At 44.2% G+C, this 22,237-nt stretch overlaps 1 protein-coding gene across 8 annotated transcripts in view; it reads left to right on the forward strand.

The window, feature by feature from the left end:
* PXK (PX domain containing serine/threonine kinase like) overlaps nt 1–22,237 on the forward strand; it is a 190,389-nt gene that overhangs the window by 40,068 nt on the left and 128,084 nt on the right. For all 8 annotated transcript variants that reach the window (XM_085850750.1, XM_085850754.1, XM_085850753.1 and 5 more), the window contains exons 7-10: nt 2,603–2,677; nt 2,865–2,969; nt 15,216–15,311; nt 21,478–21,639. In XM_085850750.1, coding sequence (XP_085706876.1) covers nt 2,603–2,677; nt 2,865–2,969; nt 15,216–15,311; nt 21,478–21,639 — 438 coding nt within the window. The remainder of the gene's footprint in view (nt 1–2,602; nt 2,678–2,864; nt 2,970–15,215; nt 15,312–21,477; nt 21,640–22,237) is intronic.

Genomic DNA, 22,237 nt, shown 5'->3' on the forward strand with positions numbered 1-22,237 from the left:
GACGAAGCGAAGCGGGAGAACAGTTCAACAATAAAGCACATTTATTCTCGGCACACGGGAAGCACACAAATACAATTCCACCAAATGCACACAAAAAAGAAAACACAATTCCATTTACACAAAAAGCAAACATAAAAGTGAAAACACAGTGCAGAGCTAATACCGACTACCGAGCACACGGCAACACTTATACAATTCTACTTCACAGACGGCGCCGACAACACATACCCAAAACCAAGGAAAAGAAATAGCCTCAAGAATGAGGCGGCCTGAGGCCGAGACCGGGTCGGGCCTACCCGTCTGGTGATGAGACGCGGAGCGGCGATGGCCCCGCAACCCGCGGGCCTCGTGGACAGTGCCTGGCAGGGGGTGGGAACGGGGCCCCCTTGGTCGCACTATCTCAGCGCGGGGGGAAACAGGAGGGGGTTGCTGATGCTCGGGGTATAGAGGATCTTTATTATATGCGACGAGCGTCTCCACCTCGGCCAGGTCGCGCTGTCGGCCTCCCTTGGGTGCAGCTTCCTGCACGACGCGAGCACCCCCTCGTCTGGTGTCGCCGCCTTTCCACCGCTCCGTCCCCTCCGTTCCGACTCCAACGCACACGACGAGCAGCTCCACCGCCCGCGAAGTCTTGACCCTTTGCTTCCGACTCTCCTCTTCTTGACTCTCCGACCTCGTTCTGCTGACTCTCTCGTTCCTCTCTGGTGACTGACGAACACCGTCCTTTTATCCCCCCGTCACTTCGCCTTTGACCCCCTCCCTTTGACCTTTCACCTCGCTCCCCATTGGCCCGAGAAAAAGTGGGCGTGAAGGCTTTTTGATCCACAAATTTGCATATATCGATCGCCCTGGGGCGGGGGCAATTCGCCCCTCGCTCACCGATTGGACGGCAAAAAGTGGGCGTGTGTCGTTTTGATCCGTTTTTGAAGCACAAAATCCGTGATTTTGTACACGCTGTTCGACGCGCGTTCTGCATGAGTCCAACACCGGTACCCACAGCGGGGCAAGAACGGTGGCGATGCTACGGTTGTGAGGTGTGCGTGAAGGTCGTGGCGGTTGTGGTGAAGCGGTGGTTGTGGTCGGTGGTTGATGTTGTGGTTGTGATCATGGCGGTTGGTCCAAAATAAAGATAGTAAAAGAAAAACGGCTATCCTAAAGAGTCGCAGCACGTATAAATGACATGTATTCCCACTAGACAACGGGTTTGGGCCTAACTACACATGCACTTACCGAGATACCTCACCTAAGGGACCTGAATGGTGGTTTGCGAATCTGGTAACCACAACAATATATTTATTTTCTTGAGTTTTTGAGATCATAAAACTTTACTTTAATAAACATAATAAATTTGATCAAATAATGGTGATTACAAAGATGAGTTTATGGAGATGATTGGGGTGATGATCATGTTGGAGCGTTTGAGGGAGTCAAGGATGTTCTGTGGGAATGTTAAATAATTAGGTGAATCCGCAAACTTTTCCTCAATAAATTCATCCCAATACCCCATGAACGGCAAGGCCTTGTTGTACCTTAATTTTAATAAAATGATGATTTGAAATATTGTTTAAAAGAAAAAAATCCGAAAGTTTAGCACAACATAATCAGTCTTAACCAACAACCACCCTTATGCACTGTAACAAAAGAACATCGCAATTTAGGAGATGGAGGCCTGATTGATCGGCATCGTACATCGCCACATTGGCGGCCTCTTCTTCACTCTATGCACATTCCCACCTGCCCGTCCTCTCCTGCTATATATATCGATCATATAGCATGGTTTTTGGAAGTATTATATATGATGAAGGTCATTTGTGTTGTCGAGTCTTCAAGTATATTATTAAATTTAAATAAAGGTTGAAAGGCATCTAAGTTAATTAATTCCGGGTTTTACCACCATTTTCTCCAGCGGCTATTGCACCACCCTATCTATCAAACACGTTGCATTAGTTATTTCTGCCTGTTGTACGTGTCCATTATGACGTCCTTAAAACACGTTTCCTGTTTGGAATGATTTTCAATTTTGTTTGGTTGACAGGCAGACAGAGTAGAAATATTATCTCACTCCTATCTGCGCATGTGCAATCGGGATGAATTCTGAGCCAATATACAGTAAAAGTGCAAACTTGTCTTCTGATTCGTGTTCAAAATATAACACTTGATTGAAATAAATTGATAAGACAGATGGACGGACATGAATCAATTGCTTAACCCCACTCTTCGCTTTGTGTGTGCGGGGTAAAAAGCTTTCCAACGGTCCTCTTTTTATTCGACGACACCATCAACTCTTTTGATTAAAGTATGACGGACACACAGACGGTCGTTTTTCCTTTTAATAATTGATCAGCTCTCCAACAAGGTTGTCAGAACTATTTAATCGTCTGACACTTCAACGGAAACATTTACTGGAAGAGGAAGAATGGAACTGGCAGAATAATTTTCATTGGAAAATCATTTGAGTTTTGATTTTCATCACCAATGAAATGATTTATTTTTGTATTTGTATCAGATGTGATGTTTTATACTTTATATCTCATTTGATATTGCTGGCTTGTACCTTTTTTAATGGCTGTTGTGATTTTATTTGTTCATGTGTTTGTGACAGGCAGAAGTTGGACCTGACAGCTACCTTTCTCAGAAAGATCTTCAAGCAGCCTTGAAGCTTCTCCCCAATATTTCGGTATTGACACAGAAGCAACACATAACTCGAAACGACACCATTTTCCATTCTGCTCCACCACCAATTCATGTTGACAGTGTGTATGGTTTATGACTGTTGAGCATTTTCAATCCATTTATACCTTAATAATTTTGTTGAACCTAGCTTTGAGACCATGAATATTCCAACAGACCCTCCTATTCCTCAGCATCCACATCTGCAGCCAATTGTCCTGGCTGAAGCTGGTGAGAAATCTGCATTGCTTGTACAGCCATTCAATGAGACTGGAGCATTGCGTGACCTTCTCTGCAAGGTTAGGCCATTTTATAAGTAACAACGTTCCACTAATTTATTGGTACTGCAATGGTTTGTAATGTGGGCTTTTTATTTAAGAGCATGACGTGTGACGTCATGTCTCTGTTGTTTGACAGCTGACTGTGAGATTTTCATGCTGTGTGTGGTTCACGGAATCGTCAACAATCTTGAGGAAGTTGTGGCAGTTTTACAATATCGTAGCATGTTTTTAGTTGGCAGTTTTCATCACCCTCGGGTATGGCTCTTATAATTGTTAGCTCTGAGAATTTCATAGGTTTAACACATACCTGATTTCCAAATCCTCATAAATGGTTTCGCTTTAACCCTAATTCCATAACACCACCTTGATTATCAACCAATCATTTCACACAGACATAACAACAAACTAAACTATAACTTCCACTTTATAACTGCTGGCAATGATGACCGAATACCAAGACGTCCCGCTTTGATACAACTCTGCTTTGATTGGACACCTGACCCATGATGTCCTCTTTATTCAATTGAATTCAGAATGGGATTAAAAAAAATTGAATATAAATCAAATGAAAGACCAAATAGGTACATTCCTGCATTAGTCATCAAAAGGAACCCGAACAATTAAAAAGCAATGATGAAGTCATCAGGAGGAACCTGGATAGGATTTGGGGCTCAGCTGCTATTTCTCGACACTCAAACCGATCCATGCGCAGCCAAGTGAGCCTTATTCAAAATATTAAATAGTTCTGACTGCCAGACCATGCATCTGGTCAGGTTGAAATTTAATACGTACATTCACCATGATGACGAAATCATCATTGAATTTTCACATCAATCTATGAAGCGGGTAAAGCAATTTTTAATATTTTTTTAATTAAAGATTTTTGTTCACTCCAATATGGCTGCCGGACCATGTGACCTATGAATTATTTGTCGATACCCTGGTATCCCCAGGGCTTGGAGAACATGAAATGAAGTTTCCCCTTGATCTGTCGAGCCGTTCTGGAGAAGGTTATTTTTTAAGGTTTATTCTTCAAAAAATCATGGCTGCCAGACCATGTGACCCATGAGGTTAAAATTTGCACCCTGTATCCCCAAAGGCTAGTGGATCGTGTGTATGAAGTTTCGGATCGATCTGGTAGGCCATTCTGGGTGAGATTTATTTGTTTTAAAAAAGCTTTTTATGGTCCATCCAATATGGCTGCCAAACCACATGACCAATGATGTCATAATTGTCATTTAAGCATTCTACATGAGTGGTTGCTGCTGTAGTGAACCTTTTGTGTCAATCCACCAAGTGGTTGCAGAGAAAATTAATTTAAAAAGAAATAAACCAGCAAAATCTTGGCAAAAGAATAACAACAGGTTACCCAATCTGGAAAGCTTGGTACCCGAACTGGAACGGCACTCTGTAGAGCGTATACCTCCACCAGGCTGAACAGTTTGTTTTGTATCCTACTGATAGGCAGGGTCTGCATTTGGACCTCACCCAAAATCTAATAGGCTTGTTCTTGTCACTCATCCACAAAGTTTTGGCATAATCCGTGCATAATGTTTTCAGGGTTCGCACAGTCCTTGAAACATCTGAAATTCCTAGAAAAATGAGAGCATTTTCCAGTACTGGAAAGTCTGAAAAAACTTGGCCAAGTTGTAGAAACACCTGCACTTTGACAAAATTGCGCAGATGTCAATAAACTTCCCCCCCCCCTCAGGTCAGGTCAGGTATGGGAGCGTGTGCCAGAACAGCGCGTTGCTGCGTCCACTTTCTGCCGGTACTCCAGGGGCCTCCGTCTGGCCTTTCCCCAGGCAGATGCCAAGCCCATCCCCATCTCCTTGAGATGCTGGTCAACCTGCTGCAACCACGAGGCACGTGGTCGGCCCATTGGCCTCCTCCACTCATGAGACTCCCTCGCTGAGAGAATCTGGTGAGCAGGATCAGCGTCAGGAAAACGAGCCACATGTCCATACAGCCGTAACTGATGCTCACGGACCATGCAGGTAGCAAATCTCATCCGAGTCTCTCTCGGCAACCGCTCGTTGGACACAAAATCTGACTAGCGATAGCCAAGGATTCTCCGAAGAGACCTGGTACCAAAGGAATTAAGTCTCCATCTCAGATCCTTGGTCAGAGTCCAAGTCTCGCATCCATAGAGCAAGACTGGAAGCACCAAGGACCTGAAGACTCGGACTGTCGTCCTCCCGCACAGGTCCGGCAGCGACACACCCCATGATCCAGTGAATCCATGACTCCCCAGGCCCGACCCAGACATCTATTAACCTCTGACTCACAGCCAGCAGAGACATGAATATCACTACCAAGGTAAGTGAATCTCTCCATGACCTCAACATCCTCACCACAAACAGGCACAGACAGGACAGCAGCATCCAAGATGTCATTGAAAGCCTGGATCTTAGTTTTGACCCAAGAAACCCGTAATCCCAGCGGCTCCGACTCCTCATTCAGCACCTCGAGGGCCCCCAAAAGAATATCTAAAGTCTCCGCAAAGATGAGTGCATCATCTGCGAAATCAAGGTCTGAGATCTTGACATTCCCAAACGATGCACCGCAGCTTGATCTTTCCGACATCCTCCCTAAAATCCAGTCCATACAAGTGCTGAGAAGTGTGGGGGCCAGTACACACCCCTGACAAACTCCAGTAACAACTGGAAATAAGTCAGAGATGGTACCACCACACTTCACAGCACTCTCAGTACCAGAGTAGAGTTCAGATATCAGATCGATCAGTTTTAGTGGCACCCCACGAAGACCAAGAATACTCCAGAGGGCATCCCAATTCACTGAATCGAACGCTTTACAGAGATCAACATAGGCTGCAAGCGCCGAAACTCTCGTCTGCGTTCGGTGAGGACACGAAGAGCAAGGATACAGTCAATCGTTGACCTCTTTGGTGTAAAGCCCCCCCCCTCCCCATATCAAAATTGTTAATTCAACCGGCTGGCCTCTTTAACTGAACATTTCCAAACATAACCTCCTTCTCAGGATTTACTATTAAAGCCTCTGCTGAAATAGTTTCTCCTGTGCAAAATCCAGAGTGACTGGTCACCACACGAAACTCGGTTTTATGGAATACAGGAAGTCGTCGACTTACGACCTATGCGACTTACGACTGTTCGACTTTACGACCACGACCACGACCACTTTACGACTTTACGACCAGAATGCTCCGCGTCTCCGCCCACTCAGACTGCTCAGTTTCCGCCCCAGCGCCCGCCATTGCTAGCGTGTTAACATGGTCTCAAGATGTCTCAAGATGTCATCCCCAAGATGTCTACCAAGAGGAAATTATCTTTGTCTACTCCTCAACCTGCCAAGAAGGAAAGAAAGGCCATTGATCTCGCCACAAAAATGCAGGTGATCAAACAGTTGCTGCTTGGTGGGAACATCGTGGGTTTTAAGCTGAAGCCTTTCTTCATTTATCACCTGGAGTGGCGGAAGAAGAAAGGAGAGAAGAAGCGGCGAAAGAAGAGGAGGAGGAGCCAGAAAGGAAATTCACCACTAAGAAATTATCAGAAGGTTTATCTTTATTAAATAAAGTTCTTTCACATTTTGAGAAAATGGACCCAAATATTGAACGCTTTGCAAGGATTGAACGGATGGCACACGATGTTTTTCGTCCGTATCGTGAAATTTATGAGGAGAAAAAGAAACAAACCATTCAGACAAAGCTCACCATGTTGACGAAAAAACAACTCCGGCTACCCCAAGTGCTGCCCTGGCTGATAAAATCGAGGATCCACAGCCAAGCACGAGTGACCAATAACATGTGTTGTATTTTTGTATGTTTTTGCAAATACGGTATTCAACCAATTGTACTGTAGTGGTGCAGTGTTTGACTTGAACAAAGAAAATATTAATAAAATATGACTTACAGATGATTATTATATCATTATACAGTATAATATACATACGGTAATATTTGCATAGGGCTGTACACTATAAATAGGCCTGTACACTATAAATAAAGCTAAAAATAAAGGTTGGCCGACTTACAACCGATCAGTCGGAACCTATCGCAGTCGTAAGTAGACGACTACCTGTAGTTCATTTTAAGAAGGCACGGGACATATAAAACGGAAACCCCGAGACAAAAGTTAGACGGATACGAAAACGGGCAAAGAAATAAATAAATGAAGTGCACTCATGATCCGTGATTATGAAAATACACAATCCAGAAAATAAATGGTAACTGTGGTGTAGGTGGTAACTGAGACACTCATCACATACAGTGCTGTCTCCTGGTGTCTGGGCCGTGCTGAACAGTTTCAGATACCTCTCCTCATTCATCTGGCATTCTTTCATCTCAGGAGAGCAAAAAACAGTTTCCGCAATGCCGAATCTTTCGTACATCCAAACTTTTAACAACGTCAAGCAATAGCCATAATGTAAAGACGTCATTAGGAAATGGCAAACGTTTAACAGGGTCGTGCAACAGTCATAACCGTCACATAGACGTCATTAGGAAACACGGCAAATAGGATCTTTATTTGCATTCGCACAACCAATCCAAACTTGGGATAAATTAAATGACAAATATATTGACCAATGAAAACTGACGATCAAAAGTTAAATTGTGGGTCAAAGTTTGGGTGGCTCAAGAGGAAGATGGAGGAAAAAAGGTGTCCGGTTGCAGAGGAGGGCAGAGGACAAAGGAGCAGGAAACCAGACTGTCCTCTATAAAACTAGATGAATGGCCGCCCTATTCATTACGCACGAGTTTATAGGAACCACCCGTGGAAAACAAGGGTTTACTGTTAAGTTAAAAGATTTAGGGTTTTCACCATGTATGAGCTCTTAAATTCGGTATTTACATTCTTTATACTTTAAAAAATAAAATAGGCCTCAACATTTGGGGCAACATGCTCTGCCCATCGACAGGAGGAAGTAACTGGAACTAATGAATACAGCTTTTACAGCAACTCCTCATCCACCATTGGCTGATTATTATGGTGTGCTGAATGGCTAGTTATTGTGAGGTGCTGATTATCTGTTGAATGCATGTTACCGATTGGTCGGTACATTTTGCTCATCATAGTCCAATGCCCTCAGTGTATTGCAAGCTGTAGTTGTCGGTGTCGATTTGTTAATAAGGGAGAGCTAGATATCGCTAATGGGTATCCTGTTTTCTTGAGGGACCGTGTGATGTAAATATATCTACATAGCTTCTCTGATTCTCCTTGTGTGCCAGTGACTGATGGATATGATAAGTTTGCTATCTGACCATAATATGTGATGATTTTTGGTCTGTGCATGATTGACAATTGCTGATTTTTTTTCCCCTTCCCTTCTATTATGTGCCTGATGTTCTTTGAATTTAGTGGTGAACGTCCTGCCAGTTTCACCAATGTAAACTTTGCCACATTCACACGGGATATGGGAAACACCTGGATGGTGGTGAGGAAGCCTTCTGTCCTTATGGGTGTGAAGAATAGATTCAAGCTTGTGTCGAGTGATGGTGTAGTTATATTAGCAGTTTTGAGAATCTATTGTATATGGTGTGATGTACGTCCAATGAAGAGAAAAGTAACGTGCTCTTGCTTCCGGTGTTGGATCACGAGTTCTTGGTGGTTTAGTGATGATCTTGTGAGCTGGATAATTTATCGTTGAATTTAAGGACATTTGTGATATGGCGGAGTTTGCGATGCAGGTTATACTTGTCGCTGATGGTGTAGGCATGATGAAAAAGAGTGCTGCTCACAGACTGGAGAGTTGAGGGATGATGAAAAGAGTGGTAGCTGAGGTGGGATATATATATATATATATATATATATATATATATATATATATATATATATATATATATATATATATATATATATATATATATATATATATTGTTGCGGACCCGGGGTCAGGGCGAGAAGACCACTGGGGTGGGCGGAAGGGGGGGGGAGCTACCTCGGTTTCCCACCAGACTCTCTGGAATCGCAGGCCGTCGCACACGGATAACTCTGTGACGCGGCGGTCGCCAATCGATCGTGAACGCCAATAACTCCACCACGTGACTTAGGGTCCTCCGTCTTCTGGACACAGGTTACCTCATGGTCACGTGATCTAATTACCAGGGGACACGCCCTCGGTATGCCTTGTTCAAACTGGATCACCTTACCAGATCAGATGCAGCTGAGCGTAACTGCCAAAGACGTACGGAACCGGCTGGAAAACAGATCGTTGGGGGATAACGTCCCGGCTCGGCTTGGATACGAACCATGCTGGACCAATGAAGGAAAAGACAAAAGCGAGATGGGAACATTTCTATACAAAGCGTAAGTTTACAATCAAGCAAGGAAAGGTATGTGGCACAGTGAAGGGTTTATTATTATGAATAGCAGGGATAGCAAGGAATTTGTGGGGTGCAACAAAGGGCAAGCAATTTACAAAAGCAGATACAGAGCAGACTTATCCCGTTATATCTTCTACACTCTTAACTTATGCTACGACACACACACACACACACACACACACACACACACACACACACACACACACACACACACACACGCAAACACACGCAAACACAATGAAGATTAGATAGCCAGAAGGAAGGAGAGCAGATGAGAAAATGGCTTTGCAATATCTGGCGCATTCGGTCGACCGCGCAACCCAGGACGCTTTGGGAAACGCTCCGCTTGAGCGATCCCACCTTAAGAGTCGGCGTGTTATCTCCTGCTTAATCACTTTGCCGGGGCTCGTGGAAACGTGTGCTCCGCACTGGTCCAGAAGAACGTCCATCGCACACCAACCCCGAGTGTAGATGCAGCGACAGGCAGACGAGGTGCAGTGAAGAGTGGGCGAAGGAGAGGGCGATGCAGACAGGCGGAGAAGTGGGCGAGGCTGGCAGGCGAGGAAGTGCAGAGAGGGCGGACGGCTTCGCGATCTGCCTTTTGTAAGCCCCGGGAAAAGGGTGGGGTGACAACCCGAAGCAACGCGCCGTGCTGTTAACGTGCTTGGCCCGTCCTCGCGCCATACGATCCGAGTGCCCTGGGCCACGCAGCACGTCCCTGTTTGGTGGTGAATTGTATCTATGCGAAGGTGCGTGGAGGCACAGGATGATTTTTCTCATGTGCAGGAGATCTTGATGGTTGTGTTGAGTTGAGGTGTTGAGTTCCCGGTGAGTGAAGGTTGTAAATGGGCTGTTGTAAATGGGCGTGCAGATTCAAATGAAAGGGTGCGCCACGCACGTCCTGTACAGTGTTAGTGGTGAGTCTCTCACAGGGCTGCACGGGTGTCTGTTATCGTGTATGTGTGCTTGCTTGCTTGATTTGTATCATTGATAAAAGGAAAGGGTTGGATGGAAATCAGAATTGAAAAGAAGATAGAGATTTCATTATGAGACCTAGCTATAAGACCCACACAACGCACTTCATTCTGTTAACCCATTAGACATGAGGGGAATGTCTGACTGCACTAAGCCTAACAAAATAACTGCCTGGGGATCACTGTATGTTGGGTGTCATTGCCTTAGAGCAGGGGTCGGGAACGTTTTTGACTCGGAGAGCCATTAAAGCAAAATATTTGGAAATCTATTTCAGTGAGAGCCATATAATATATTTTAAGACCGAATTCAACTAAATGTGAGTATAATAAGCCTCTGAATTTATTCTTTTAAATAATGTTGTTATAATACTCACCATTAATGGGACTTCTGGTGCTGCATGGATTTGCTGATGGCTTTGTAGTCTGGTTGGTACTTGGTGAGGTTAAGCTTCATGCAAGCATTGAGGCTTTCATCCGTTAGACGTGATCGTAGGTTGGACTTAATGTTTTTAAGATGTGAGAATGACTGCTCACATGCATACGTAGATCCAAACAAGGTCAATACAGCAATACTCACACGCTGCAGTGTGAGGTATGTGACAGGAAGCGTGTTCCAAGTTTTGATAATCAGCTGGTCTTCGGGTTGAAGTTTTTTCATTTCTGTCCACATGTGCTTGATCGCCAACTCCGCTTTCTGTCGTGCGATTCTTTCCAAATCTTCATTCAGTGACTTGAACTTATTCACCCACATGTCTGAGGCCTTCAGGTCAGCCACTTCTGCTTCAAAATCTCTGACGGAGACACCAGGAATGTAACTCAGGTCGGCTGTGTCCAGTGAACACTCGTTTGGATGGGTGATGAACTTAAAAAGACGAGTGTGCTCACGAAATTCTCCAAAGCGTGCTTTGAATGACTGTAGGAGACTGGATGTGAAGCCAGCTAACTGGTGGAGATCAAAGTTTTGAGTGGGCTCACTTGCTGTGCATGCATCTTTAAATTGTCTCAGTTTTTCAAAATGTAGTAAACGACCTGTTTCAAGATCCATGATAAAGAGCTCCAGCTTGTTTTCAAAAGCAAACATGGCTTGTTGAAGGGATAACACTGTATTTCCAATGCCTTGCATTTTCATGTTGAGCTGGTTCAGATGTTCAGTCATATCCACGAGATAGTAAAACTTGAGGAGCCACTCAGTTTCGGCTAGCTCAGGATGCTCAATCCCTTTCATTTCAAGGAAAGTCCGGATTTCATTCAGGCAAGCCGCAAAACGGCTAAGCACCTTCCCTCTTGACAACCAACGCACATTGCTGTGCAAAAGCAGACCGTGATAGTTATTTCCAACTTCATCCAGCAGCGTTTTAAACTGGCGACCATTTAAGGCTCGGGCAACAATAAAGTTGATCACACGAATGACCAGCGGCATCACTTCGCCAAGCTGCCCATCACACATCTGAGCACAAAGTGCCTCCTGGTGTAGAATGCAATGGAAACTTAGGATGGGTCTATTTTCATGTTCACGGAGAAGCGCCACAAATCCTTTGTTTTTCCCCACCATACACTGAGCACTATCAGTACACACTGAGATAAGTTTATCCATTCATAGATTTTTTTTCTTGAGCGAACTCCATGAAAGACTTGAATAAATACTCACCTCTTGTGGACCCTTTTATTGGCAGAACAGCAAGACTTTCTTCGTGCAGTGTATCACCAGCAGCGTATCTTGCAATCACACTGAACTGCGACAAATGGCTTACGTTTGTTGACTCATCCAAAGCCAGGGAAAAGAACGGCGCTGTATTTATGTCCTTCACTTGCGTTTCCTCCACTTGGTTTGCCATCATGATGGTACAATCATGAACAGTTCTTGCCGACAGAGGCATGTCTTGTATCCGTTTGATTATCTTGTCTTTGTTTGGAACATCATCAAAAAGTTCATTGGCTACATCCAGCATGAACGTTTTAGCATACTCGCCATCTGTGAATGGTTTTCCGTTCCTCACTATTGCTAAAGATCCAGCAAAGCTGGCGGAATTATAGTCACCTTGCCGGGTCCATACGTGGAGTTGCTGCTGGCTGGCTTGCACCCTGCTCAGTAGCTCTTGGCACGCTTTCTTTCTGCTGTCTCCCGCAGGGTATTTTGATGCAAAGGTAGCATGGCGCATGTTGAAGTGCCGCTTTATATTCGACCGTTTCATCGATGCAATTTTGTCATTGCAAATTAGACACACCACAGAACCTGCTCTCTCCACAAAGGCGAATTATTCGGCCCATTCGTCCTGAAATGTACGATACTCGTCTTTTTTTTCTTTTCGCCATCTTCTTCGTCGAAGGGTTAGCTTTGAGCAAATGAGAGAGAGGGAGATGTTGACCCAAGTGAGTCTGGCTGGCCTGCGCACGGGCTGACCTACTCGAGAGGTGAGGTGCGGCGCGGCCGGCCGACTCTGGGATGCTGTCGCCTCAGCGGTGGCGCGTGATTAGTCGAGATGAATTCCGTGACACATCTCGGCGGCGGCACGTCATTGGAGGAACCGAAATCACAAGTCGCCTCGGCCGCATCACTGGACGAAACAAAAACCGCTTCAGCCCTGCACGTGAATGAAGCACGACACCATTCAAACTATAGGTAAAGCTTCCACGAGAATTATTGGGCTTTGAAAGTTTCAAACTCCAATTTTATCTGCGAGCCAGATGCAATCATCAAAAGAGCCACACCTGGCTCGCGAGCCACACCTGGCTCGCGAGCCACACGTTCCTGACCACTGCCTTAGAGGCATGCGGTTTTGTATAACCACAACTATATATAATATATATTTTTTTGAAGTATCAGCACAGCAAATATAAGAGAGGGGTCCACGTTTAATTTGACTAAGCATGGACCAATAATCAAATAACATTGCGAAAGGCAACCAATATATATATATATATATATATATATATATATATATATATATATATATATATATATATATATATATATATATATAATCAATCAATGGTCCTAAGTTTCTTAAAGATATGTTACACCGTAACATGGATCTATCAAGGTCACAGTATGTTTGACCAGGGATTCTACCCCCACTCACGTGTGGTTTGTTATTTACAAGCAAACATTGAGACGAGCAAAAGAAACTCGTAAGCCGAGGGCGATCCACATTTGCAAGCTTCATGAGGTCTGCCTTTGCTTCTTTGTCAAGAACCTGATAAGCATGTTTTATGCTGCAAGCATTTTAAAGCTTTATCCTCAACTCCAGGTGGTGCCTTTACCCATGATGCTTTCTGGCAAACAATTCCTTATATGGTGACAAAATGACTTTAGTCAATTACAATGCTTTACAACAGATTTTATACGTCCATATTATTTAAAAGCATTTGAAAGCATACAATAAGAAATGAGTATGTAATTTGTGAACAGAGCACCAATAAAACGATGAAAAAAACTTGTTTCAGGATGATTAATGCAGAACACCAATGCTTTGCGATAGTCATGTGATCCACAGAGCTTTGTTATCACCAAAGGCCATAAATTGTTGTATGAGAGGCCATAAATTTTTTGTTTAGCATATTATACACATTTCACAATATGGGATTAATTATTTTACTTCCACATCACCATCGGTGCGAATACTCACGAAGAATGTTTTAGTGATAATTATGACATCATAGGTCACGTGGTGTGGCAACCATGTTGAAAAAAAAATGAAAAACTTTGGTTCACTGTATCTCCGAAACTGCTCCATGGAAAAATTGAAACTTTGCACATATGAAATGTTCCCCTTGGGAAAGGTTTTTTTTTAATGTCAGAGGTGGCTTCGTTGTGATGTCATAATTGCATATGTCGAATGCTTTATACGATCACTATGAAAAATTAAGCGTCATCTCGGGCTAAATTGTCATCAATTTTTCTCCCCCATATGTCATCGGTCATGTAGTTTGACAGCCATATTGTTTTTAATATAAAAACCTTCAAAAGTTCCATTGGGAACCAAAAAGCCTATCCATGAGGAGCAAAAAGTTCTCCACTTATGATGCCATAGGTCACATGGTTTGGCAGCTATGAGTTTTTGGAGAATAAACTACTTCTCTTCAAAAAAAACCTTTAAAAATATACTTCTCCAGAACAGCTTGACAGATCGAGTGGAAACTTCATCCACATGTTCCCTCTGTTTACTTGGGGATACCAGGGCGTTCACAAATAATTCATAGGTCGCATGGTCTATGCCCGTAGTTGGCTTAATGGTTATGGTGTCAGGCTTTGGATCCTCGGGTCGAGTTTAAATCCCGCTTGGCTGTTGAATTAATACTATAGGTGGGGTTGACTCTGCCTGTCGTCCTTCCGAGGTCGGCAAAATGAGTTCCAGTTTGCTGGGATGATTGAGCAGATCGAGTATCCTGCATCAGAATTGTGACCTGTCCAGTATTGCGCCCAATAGCCCAAGAGACCGCTTTGGCAACACCGACGCTCTGTACAGAGTAAAGTCCCAATGGATGGATGCTTCACATGGTCTGGCAGCCATATTTGATTGAACGACAATGTTCATAAAATTATTTCTCTTGAACCACTTCATCAATCGACGTGAAACATCACACTTATGATCTCGTATTGATGGGGACTGCATGTTTTAATTTTCAACCTGATGGGACGCATGGTCTGGCAGCCAGAATTATTTAGTATTTTGAATATGGGTTCAGCGATTTAAATCAAACTTGGTGCAGGTATGTAATGTGGGCGTAAGCATATCTGGCGACGTTGAAGAGTGTTGTTCTAGTTAAGGCTGCAATTGACCATCTGCATGTAAGTTTGAGAGATCATGGCAGGACTGGAAATTATCTGTGGAAAGCTGTGGGAAATGAATTCACACCCGTAAGTGTTGTGCAACAAGGCTGTATCAACTTCACAACCAAGCAGCTCCCTATGATTTTCTAAATGTCAATTATTGTGGCAAGTGAGAGATGCCACTTGACTATGTTTTCATCTTTATGTTTGTATGGCAGAGCCGACCTGGTGAGCCTTACTTGCGGTCATGTCGGCGAAAGGGGCCGGGTCTTCCATTATCACAGTTGCAGAGTTTTGGATGCCAAATCCTGGAGGTGAGATCAAAGGCTCGACCATTGTCTTCTTGTTTACAGTGAGCAACAAAATTCTAATGTATTTGTCTATCTTTTGATTGCAGTTAATTTACCATCATTCTCAACGACCATTATATTTTATATGTTAAATTCCAAATTTGACCTTTTGAGGAGGAAGAAAGCCCTCGCATTACATATATTTTGTTTTTCTATACATTATTGAGGTTTGTGGAATAGCTTGAGCATAATGGAAAGGGAGAAACACCAACAGCACAGTAGAAGTGAGAGGGAGATCAAGGGGAAGGGGAGAAGGACACATGGTGGTGAACAAGCTTCACAAAAGCTGAATGAACCACATCAGGAAAACGAAGGGGAAAGCAGGAATGAAACAGGAAAAGGAACAAATCAACCGGTAACAAATAAACTAAAAGACTGAGGGAGGGGGGATGACCAGAGCGGGGAGGAGGAAAATGGGAGTGGGAGATCACAAAAACATGGAAATGGGAGTGCTTTGGAAGGAGGTCATTTGGGGGTAGAAGAGATGATGAGTATCGATGGAAGATAACCTGCAGTCGTGGTGAACAGTGGTCTTGAAGCTCTGTAGGGAAGAATGTGACTGAACACACTGGGGGAGTTGGTTCCACAGGTGAGAGTAAAGAGAAACAAATGAGTGGAGGTGACCTGTGAACCTTGATTTTGGGAGTTTACCAAAAAGAAAGTTACTGGCAGATCATGTGCACCTTGCAGAAACTTGGGAGTGACAGTGCCCAGAGAAGGCAGAGGGTACAAGACCAACAATTAGATGGTAGAATACAGAGAGGCCACCAATGTGTCTGCAAAGTGAGAGTAACATGCCTGGACACTCTGCTTCACCACCAGATATCCCAATGATTTGGAGGTCCTTGCTTTCCATTGCATCAAGAAGGGCAAGGTGTGAGCCAGTGGTGCCTGCCCTAAGGTGAGAGCAGTATTCCATCAAGTTGTAAATGAAGCCCTTGTAGTTTGCTGAAAATTCAGATTGGCTTGAAGAAGTTGAGGAAATGCCTTGCACGATGAAGGATGCCCAGTCGTCTGCTGGTTTTGGAGGCCATCTAAGAAATATGGTCTGCCCAAGAAAGATTGTGGTTGGTGGTAAGGCCCAAAAGTTTGAGTGACTTCACCTCTTCAAATGGTTTGTTTCCACAGTGCAGTTGATGGGAGGATTTGCCAAACGGCCCTTTCAGAGAGACAGTGAGTGTCTTTCAATCCTTGCAAATGCCACACATATTCCAAGTGTTGGACCAGCTCCTGATTTTATTCAGGTCTGCAGAGGGAAGAGTCTTCTGCCTGCCTGTCTGAAGGATGAGAGATGACATGGCAGAGGGTGGAATCATTGGCAAAGAGATAGCCAGCATTTTCCCTGGAATCAAAGATCGTTGTTGATTGGGAACACGACGATGCCGAAGATGCTGCCTTGAGGCACTCCAGGATTGACATGGAGAGGATAGGAGATGAGAGGATCCCAGTATGAGCTAAACACTGAATATAGGAGTGGAGGAAGTCAGTAATCCATGAAAGGAGGTGTCCTTGAATGACATAAGCAGAGAGTTTGGAGATCAATGTGGGAACCACTCCAGCAAAAGCTCGAGGTATGCCCAGAGAGACCCCCTGATATCATATCTGAGATTGAAGGCTTCCATCTATTATTGGGAGAGTGGAAACGGCATATCTAGGGTAGAAGAGGGGTCTGAAACCGAATTGATGATCAGAGATCATGCCATTGGAGAAGAGGAAGGATTTGATGTGAATCAAATGGAAAACCGAATACTGCATTGGAGTCATCAGAAGGAACCTGAAGAAGTAAAGAGCGAAGATGGTGTCATCAGGAGGAACCTGGATCGGATTCGGGTTTCAGCTGCTACTGCTCTACCCTCAAACCCATCCATATGCAGCCAAGTGAACCTTATAGTAAACTTTCTGCAAAAATACACTTCTCCTGAGACAGATGGATAAAGAAAGAGAGAGATTGAGTCGAAGAGATGGAAGAAATGAAACGACAAGAATTAGAATCGATAAAGAGAAATGTAAAAAGTAGAAAGAAGCATGAAAGGAACAAAGATGTCGGGAATAACCTGGATAGATAGATTTCAGCAGTTACTTCGCAGGCTCCAGGTTGGCAACAGGTACAAGCTATCATGAACTGCAATAATAGATTATTTTAACTTGCTTACAACTGGAAGCAAGCTAAATAGGCCTGTAGTTAAGAGGATCCATTTTTGTGTATTACTGATGTTTGTTCACTTCCATGTACAGTAGATGGAAACTCACCCAGAGAGAATGATGGAGAAAACAGAGCAACAGAGCAGCAGAGCAGCAAGATTCTGTCTGGGCCTGTCGCAGAATCGAAGTTTAGTTTGCCAAAAACGTTCTCGTGGGAAAGAGGCAGTATCCAGGAGCAGTTGGCTATGAGAGGGTTGGTGCTAGGAGTGAGGGGTTGGGTACATAAGGTCTGGATGAAAGCGCAGAATTGAGGCATTCGGCAATCTCACAAGCGAAGTCGGTTGTGGTGCCATTTTGAAGGGATGAAGGGGGAGCATACACCAGAGATGGACTTGAGAAACTGCCACTAGGTCTTTGATGAAGACAGGTTTGAGAGATCACCCTTGAGGTTGGCCAGATGGTTTCTGGCTTTCTTGAGAGTGGACACACTTCTGGGCTTTGTGGAATTATCTGAGTTTGCCCTGTCAGATTTTCCTTCCAGGATGAGAAAGCTAGTTTGAAGGCAACTGATTCACCACAGGATTCTGTACCAGTTGGAAGAGGATAGGGAGAAGAGAGGGGCCATGGCAGAAGGGGAGCAAAGAGAGTGTGGGGTGTGCAAAGCGAGGAGGGTAGGACATGGAGGAAACCAGGAAGGTGTTTTGTTATCATGAGCTCCAGGATCTCTGCAGACTATCAGAGCACAGCTGTCAGACTTGAGTGCTTGCACTGATATGCTCTGCGTAGTTGCCGTCACGGAGAAGCCTCTGGATACGTTCCATGGAAGACTGCAGTATGGCACGGGAAGAACGTGACTTAGCCTGAGCGCAAACCTTGTCACTGCTCCTTCCACGTCCTGACATGATGTTTGCACGTCAGGTCAGGTATGGAATCATGCGCGTTGCTGCATGAACTTTCTGCCAGTATTTCAGAAGCCTCCGTCTGGCCATCCCCCAGGCAGATGCCTTGCCCATCACCATCTTCTTGAGATGCCAATCAACTTCCTGCAACTACGAGGCGTGGACTCCTCCACCCACTTGAGATGCCTTCGTTGAGAGAATCTGCTGAGCAGGATCACCATCAGAAAAATGAGCCACATGTCCATGCAGCCGTAGCTGATGCTCACGAACTATACAGGTAATGTATCTCATCTGAGTCTCTCTCAGCAAATGCTCGTTGGACACAAAGTCAGGTCAGCGGTAGCCAAGGATTCTCTGAACAGACATTGCACAGGAGTTAAGTCTCCATCTCAGAGCCTTGTTCAGAGTCCAAGTCTCACATCCATAGAGCAAGATTGGAAGCATCAAGGACTTGGACTGAGACTTTCATCCTACTGCATAGGTACTGTCACCACCACGCCCCATGATCCAGTGAAACCATGACTCCCCAAGCCTGACCCAGACGTATATTGACATCTGGTGCACAACATTCAGAGACGTGAATATCACTGCCAAGGTAAGTCAATCTCTCTGTGACCTCAACATCCCCACCACAAACAGGTACAGAGAAGATGGCAGCATCCAAGATGTCATTGATACTCTGGATCTTAGTTTTGACCCAGTACACCCGTAATCTTGCAGCTCCGATTCCTCATTCAGCACCTGGAGCGTCCCCATAAGGATATCCCACGTCTCTGCAAAGATGACTGCATCATCTGTGAAATCAGAATCAGAGATCCTAACATTCCCAAACGATGCACCGCAGCTTGATCTCTCATACATCCAGTCCATACAAGTGCTGAGAAGTGTGGTGGGCCAGCACACACCACTAATGAACTACAGTAACAACTGTAAATAAGTCAGAGATGGAACCACCACACCTCACAGCACTCTCATTGCCAGAGTGTACTTCAGAAATCAGATTGATCAGTTTTGGTAGCACCCCACAAACACCAAGTATCCTCCAGAGGGCATCCAAATTCATTGAATCTAATGTTTTGCGGTGATCAACATAGGCTGCAAGCAGCCCCTGCCAAAACTCTAGTCTGCATTCGGTGATGACCCGAAGAGCAAGGGGATGGTCAGTTGTTGACCGCTTTGATGTAAAGCCCGATTGCTCTGGGTGCTGGTGCTCGAGCAAAGACCTTGCCCGGCATTGAGAGCAGTGTCATCCCTTGGTCGTTGTTGCAGTCCTGGCGATCACCCTTCCCTTTCCCGAGGGGGACAACAAGGCCCCACTTCCAGTCAGTTGGGATGATGCCTGTGTTCCAAACAGAGCATACAACTGCATGCAAGGACATGATTATATCATGTCCACCAACCTTGAGAAGTTCAGCATAGATGCCACAGATCCCAGCAGCTTTACCCCATTTCAACTGGTTCACCACAGTCTGTGTTTTCACAAACGAAGGTGGTTCACAGTTGATTGGAGAATATGAGTATGGAGAAGACCGAGGTGATGTCGGTCAGGCAGAAGAGAAAATAAATTAATATCAGGTTAGAGGAGAAGTAGATCAGGCAGGAAAAATAGGTTTGAGTATCTGGGAAGAACAGTGACTGGGGATGGTAAGTCTGAGGGAGAGGTGTGGAGGATGATTCAGGTGGGTGAGAATGTGTGGAGGGTAGTGGAGGAAAATTGAAAGGGAAGGTTCTGATGTGTGTAACGTCAGCCTACCTTTACGGTCTGGAGATGGTGGTACTGATAGAGAGACAACAACAGAGGCTGCAGGTTTGTGAGAACAACTGTCAGGAAGATTGTGGGAGTGAAAAGGATGAATTGAGGGAGAAGATTGGTGCGCAGATAAGCTTGACGGAGATTTGTGAAATGCTGGTTGAGATGGGCTGGACACTTGGTGCTGATGGGGGAAGAGAGAATGGCAAAGAGAGCGGATAGATTGAGGGAGCAAGTTAGGAGGAAAAGAGGTAGACCACGGTTGAGATGGGAAGATTGTGTGAGGAGAGATATCAGTAAGGTAGGGGTGGTTGGAGAGTGCTGAAGACAGAGGGAGGTGGAGGAGTATTGGGGTCAAGGCAGGTCAGAAGCTTGGTACTATTTGACGTCACCCCGTATAAAGGGAAGAGGGGAGAAGTTTATTTACAAAATCGGTGACTATCGCTAAGAACTAGAAGGGCACTCGGTAGAGCGCATCCTCCGCCCGGATCTAGATTCAGATCTTCACCAAAATTGAATCATTTTGTCCTCATCACACACCCAAGCTGTCCACCAAGTTTCATCCGAATCCATCCACAACTTTTTGAAATATCCTACAGACAGACAGATAGACAGACAGGGGTGAAAACATAACCTCCATCCCCCTTTGGTGGGTTGAGGTAATAATAGATGCATGTGTATTTACAAAATTGGTGACAATCACTAAGAGAACAAGAGCGAGAATTGCTTTTTAATACATGTCCCCGACTGGTCCCAATGAATGTTCGGGAGATAAAAATTTGTTTGCGTTTAATGCACGCTCGAGCCGATACCGGAACCAAAATGAAGAAAAAGAAACTCTTTACCCATCTTGTATGGGTCTATTTTGTAAAATAAAAGGAAAAGCAATCTTCATTTATGGATTTCTGTTGGAGCTTAGAAAGCAATAAAGACAATTTGGATAACAAACTGGAGATGATAGTTTGTTTGCTTCAAGACACACTTGAGCCGATACCGGAACCAAAATTACGAAGAAACTCTAACCCACTGTGTTTCGTTCGTTTCTCGGCTGTACCTATTTCATATTAAAAACATGATAGTTTATTCAATGAGGGGAGCTTTGCTGAGATGTTCCAACAGTGTTGAGTTTTCGCTAAATACTTTCCATATCGCTTGCTTTGTGTGCCCTCGAATGTACGGGTCGCAGCCAATTTTTAATTCTGTTGATTGTTTTAAGGGAGGGAACATTTAAATGTGAAATGTATGCATCCTATTTTTAAGGTGTGGTTGAGGCTTGTGTCCTTGACGAGGACTTGTATTCTTGTTTTTTCTTGATTTAACGCATAGCACATCTCTGCAGGCTCTGAATTTTCTACATGAGTGTGGCTTCCCCTATGGACATCTCCACTCTGGCAATGTGCTGGTACAGGGTAAAACGTGCCGACTTACCGGCTTGGAGAACTCTATCCTTGGCCTTCCACCACTCTATCGTGCTGAACTAGCTTCACACCGACGACTTGCGGTAAATCTTACTCGTCTTTTCCGTGTCATGTTTGTTACATTTCTGATACGATTTTCATGAAAAATAATTAAATTTGATCATCCAAAAAGGCGATTCTAATTTTTCCTCTGAAATATAACCCCAGAGTATCACCCTTTCAATTTGGGTTGAAACAAACAGAGGATAGGTTTCCTTTTCTGTTGTATCTCCTACTTTTGGAAGACAAGCAATGCTGATATTCCAAAAAAAGCTGTGAAGCAAATGATGGCTCCATCAAATGTTGTTGTTTTTTTCTTCTGTCCACAATGGTCATCTTCCTCACTTCTATGCACATCTATTCTTAAATATTGACTTTTTAAAGTACTCTGATATTCAATTTCATATCTTACTTGCTTGTTGTTTTGGTGAAAGGATTAATCTCTGTTCAGGATTGATTTCTCATCCCTTCCCCTCCCACACCCTCTCCCTTCTCTCCAAACGGAATCTACATGAAATATAAATGCTTCTTCATTTGAAATAATTAATTTAAAGAAAGCATTTCAAGCCTTGTTTCTTCTTCACAAATGCTGCACATGGTCTGCTTCTTCACTACAATATATCTCCTTCTGTCTTCTTCTTC

Source organism: Eptatretus burgeri, chromosome 13, assembly GCF_056783735.1.
Source record: "Eptatretus burgeri isolate ZD-2024b chromosome 13, Ebu_testis_v1, whole genome shotgun sequence".
Lineage (NCBI taxonomy): Eukaryota > Metazoa > Chordata > Myxini > Myxiniformes > Myxinidae > Eptatretus > Eptatretus burgeri.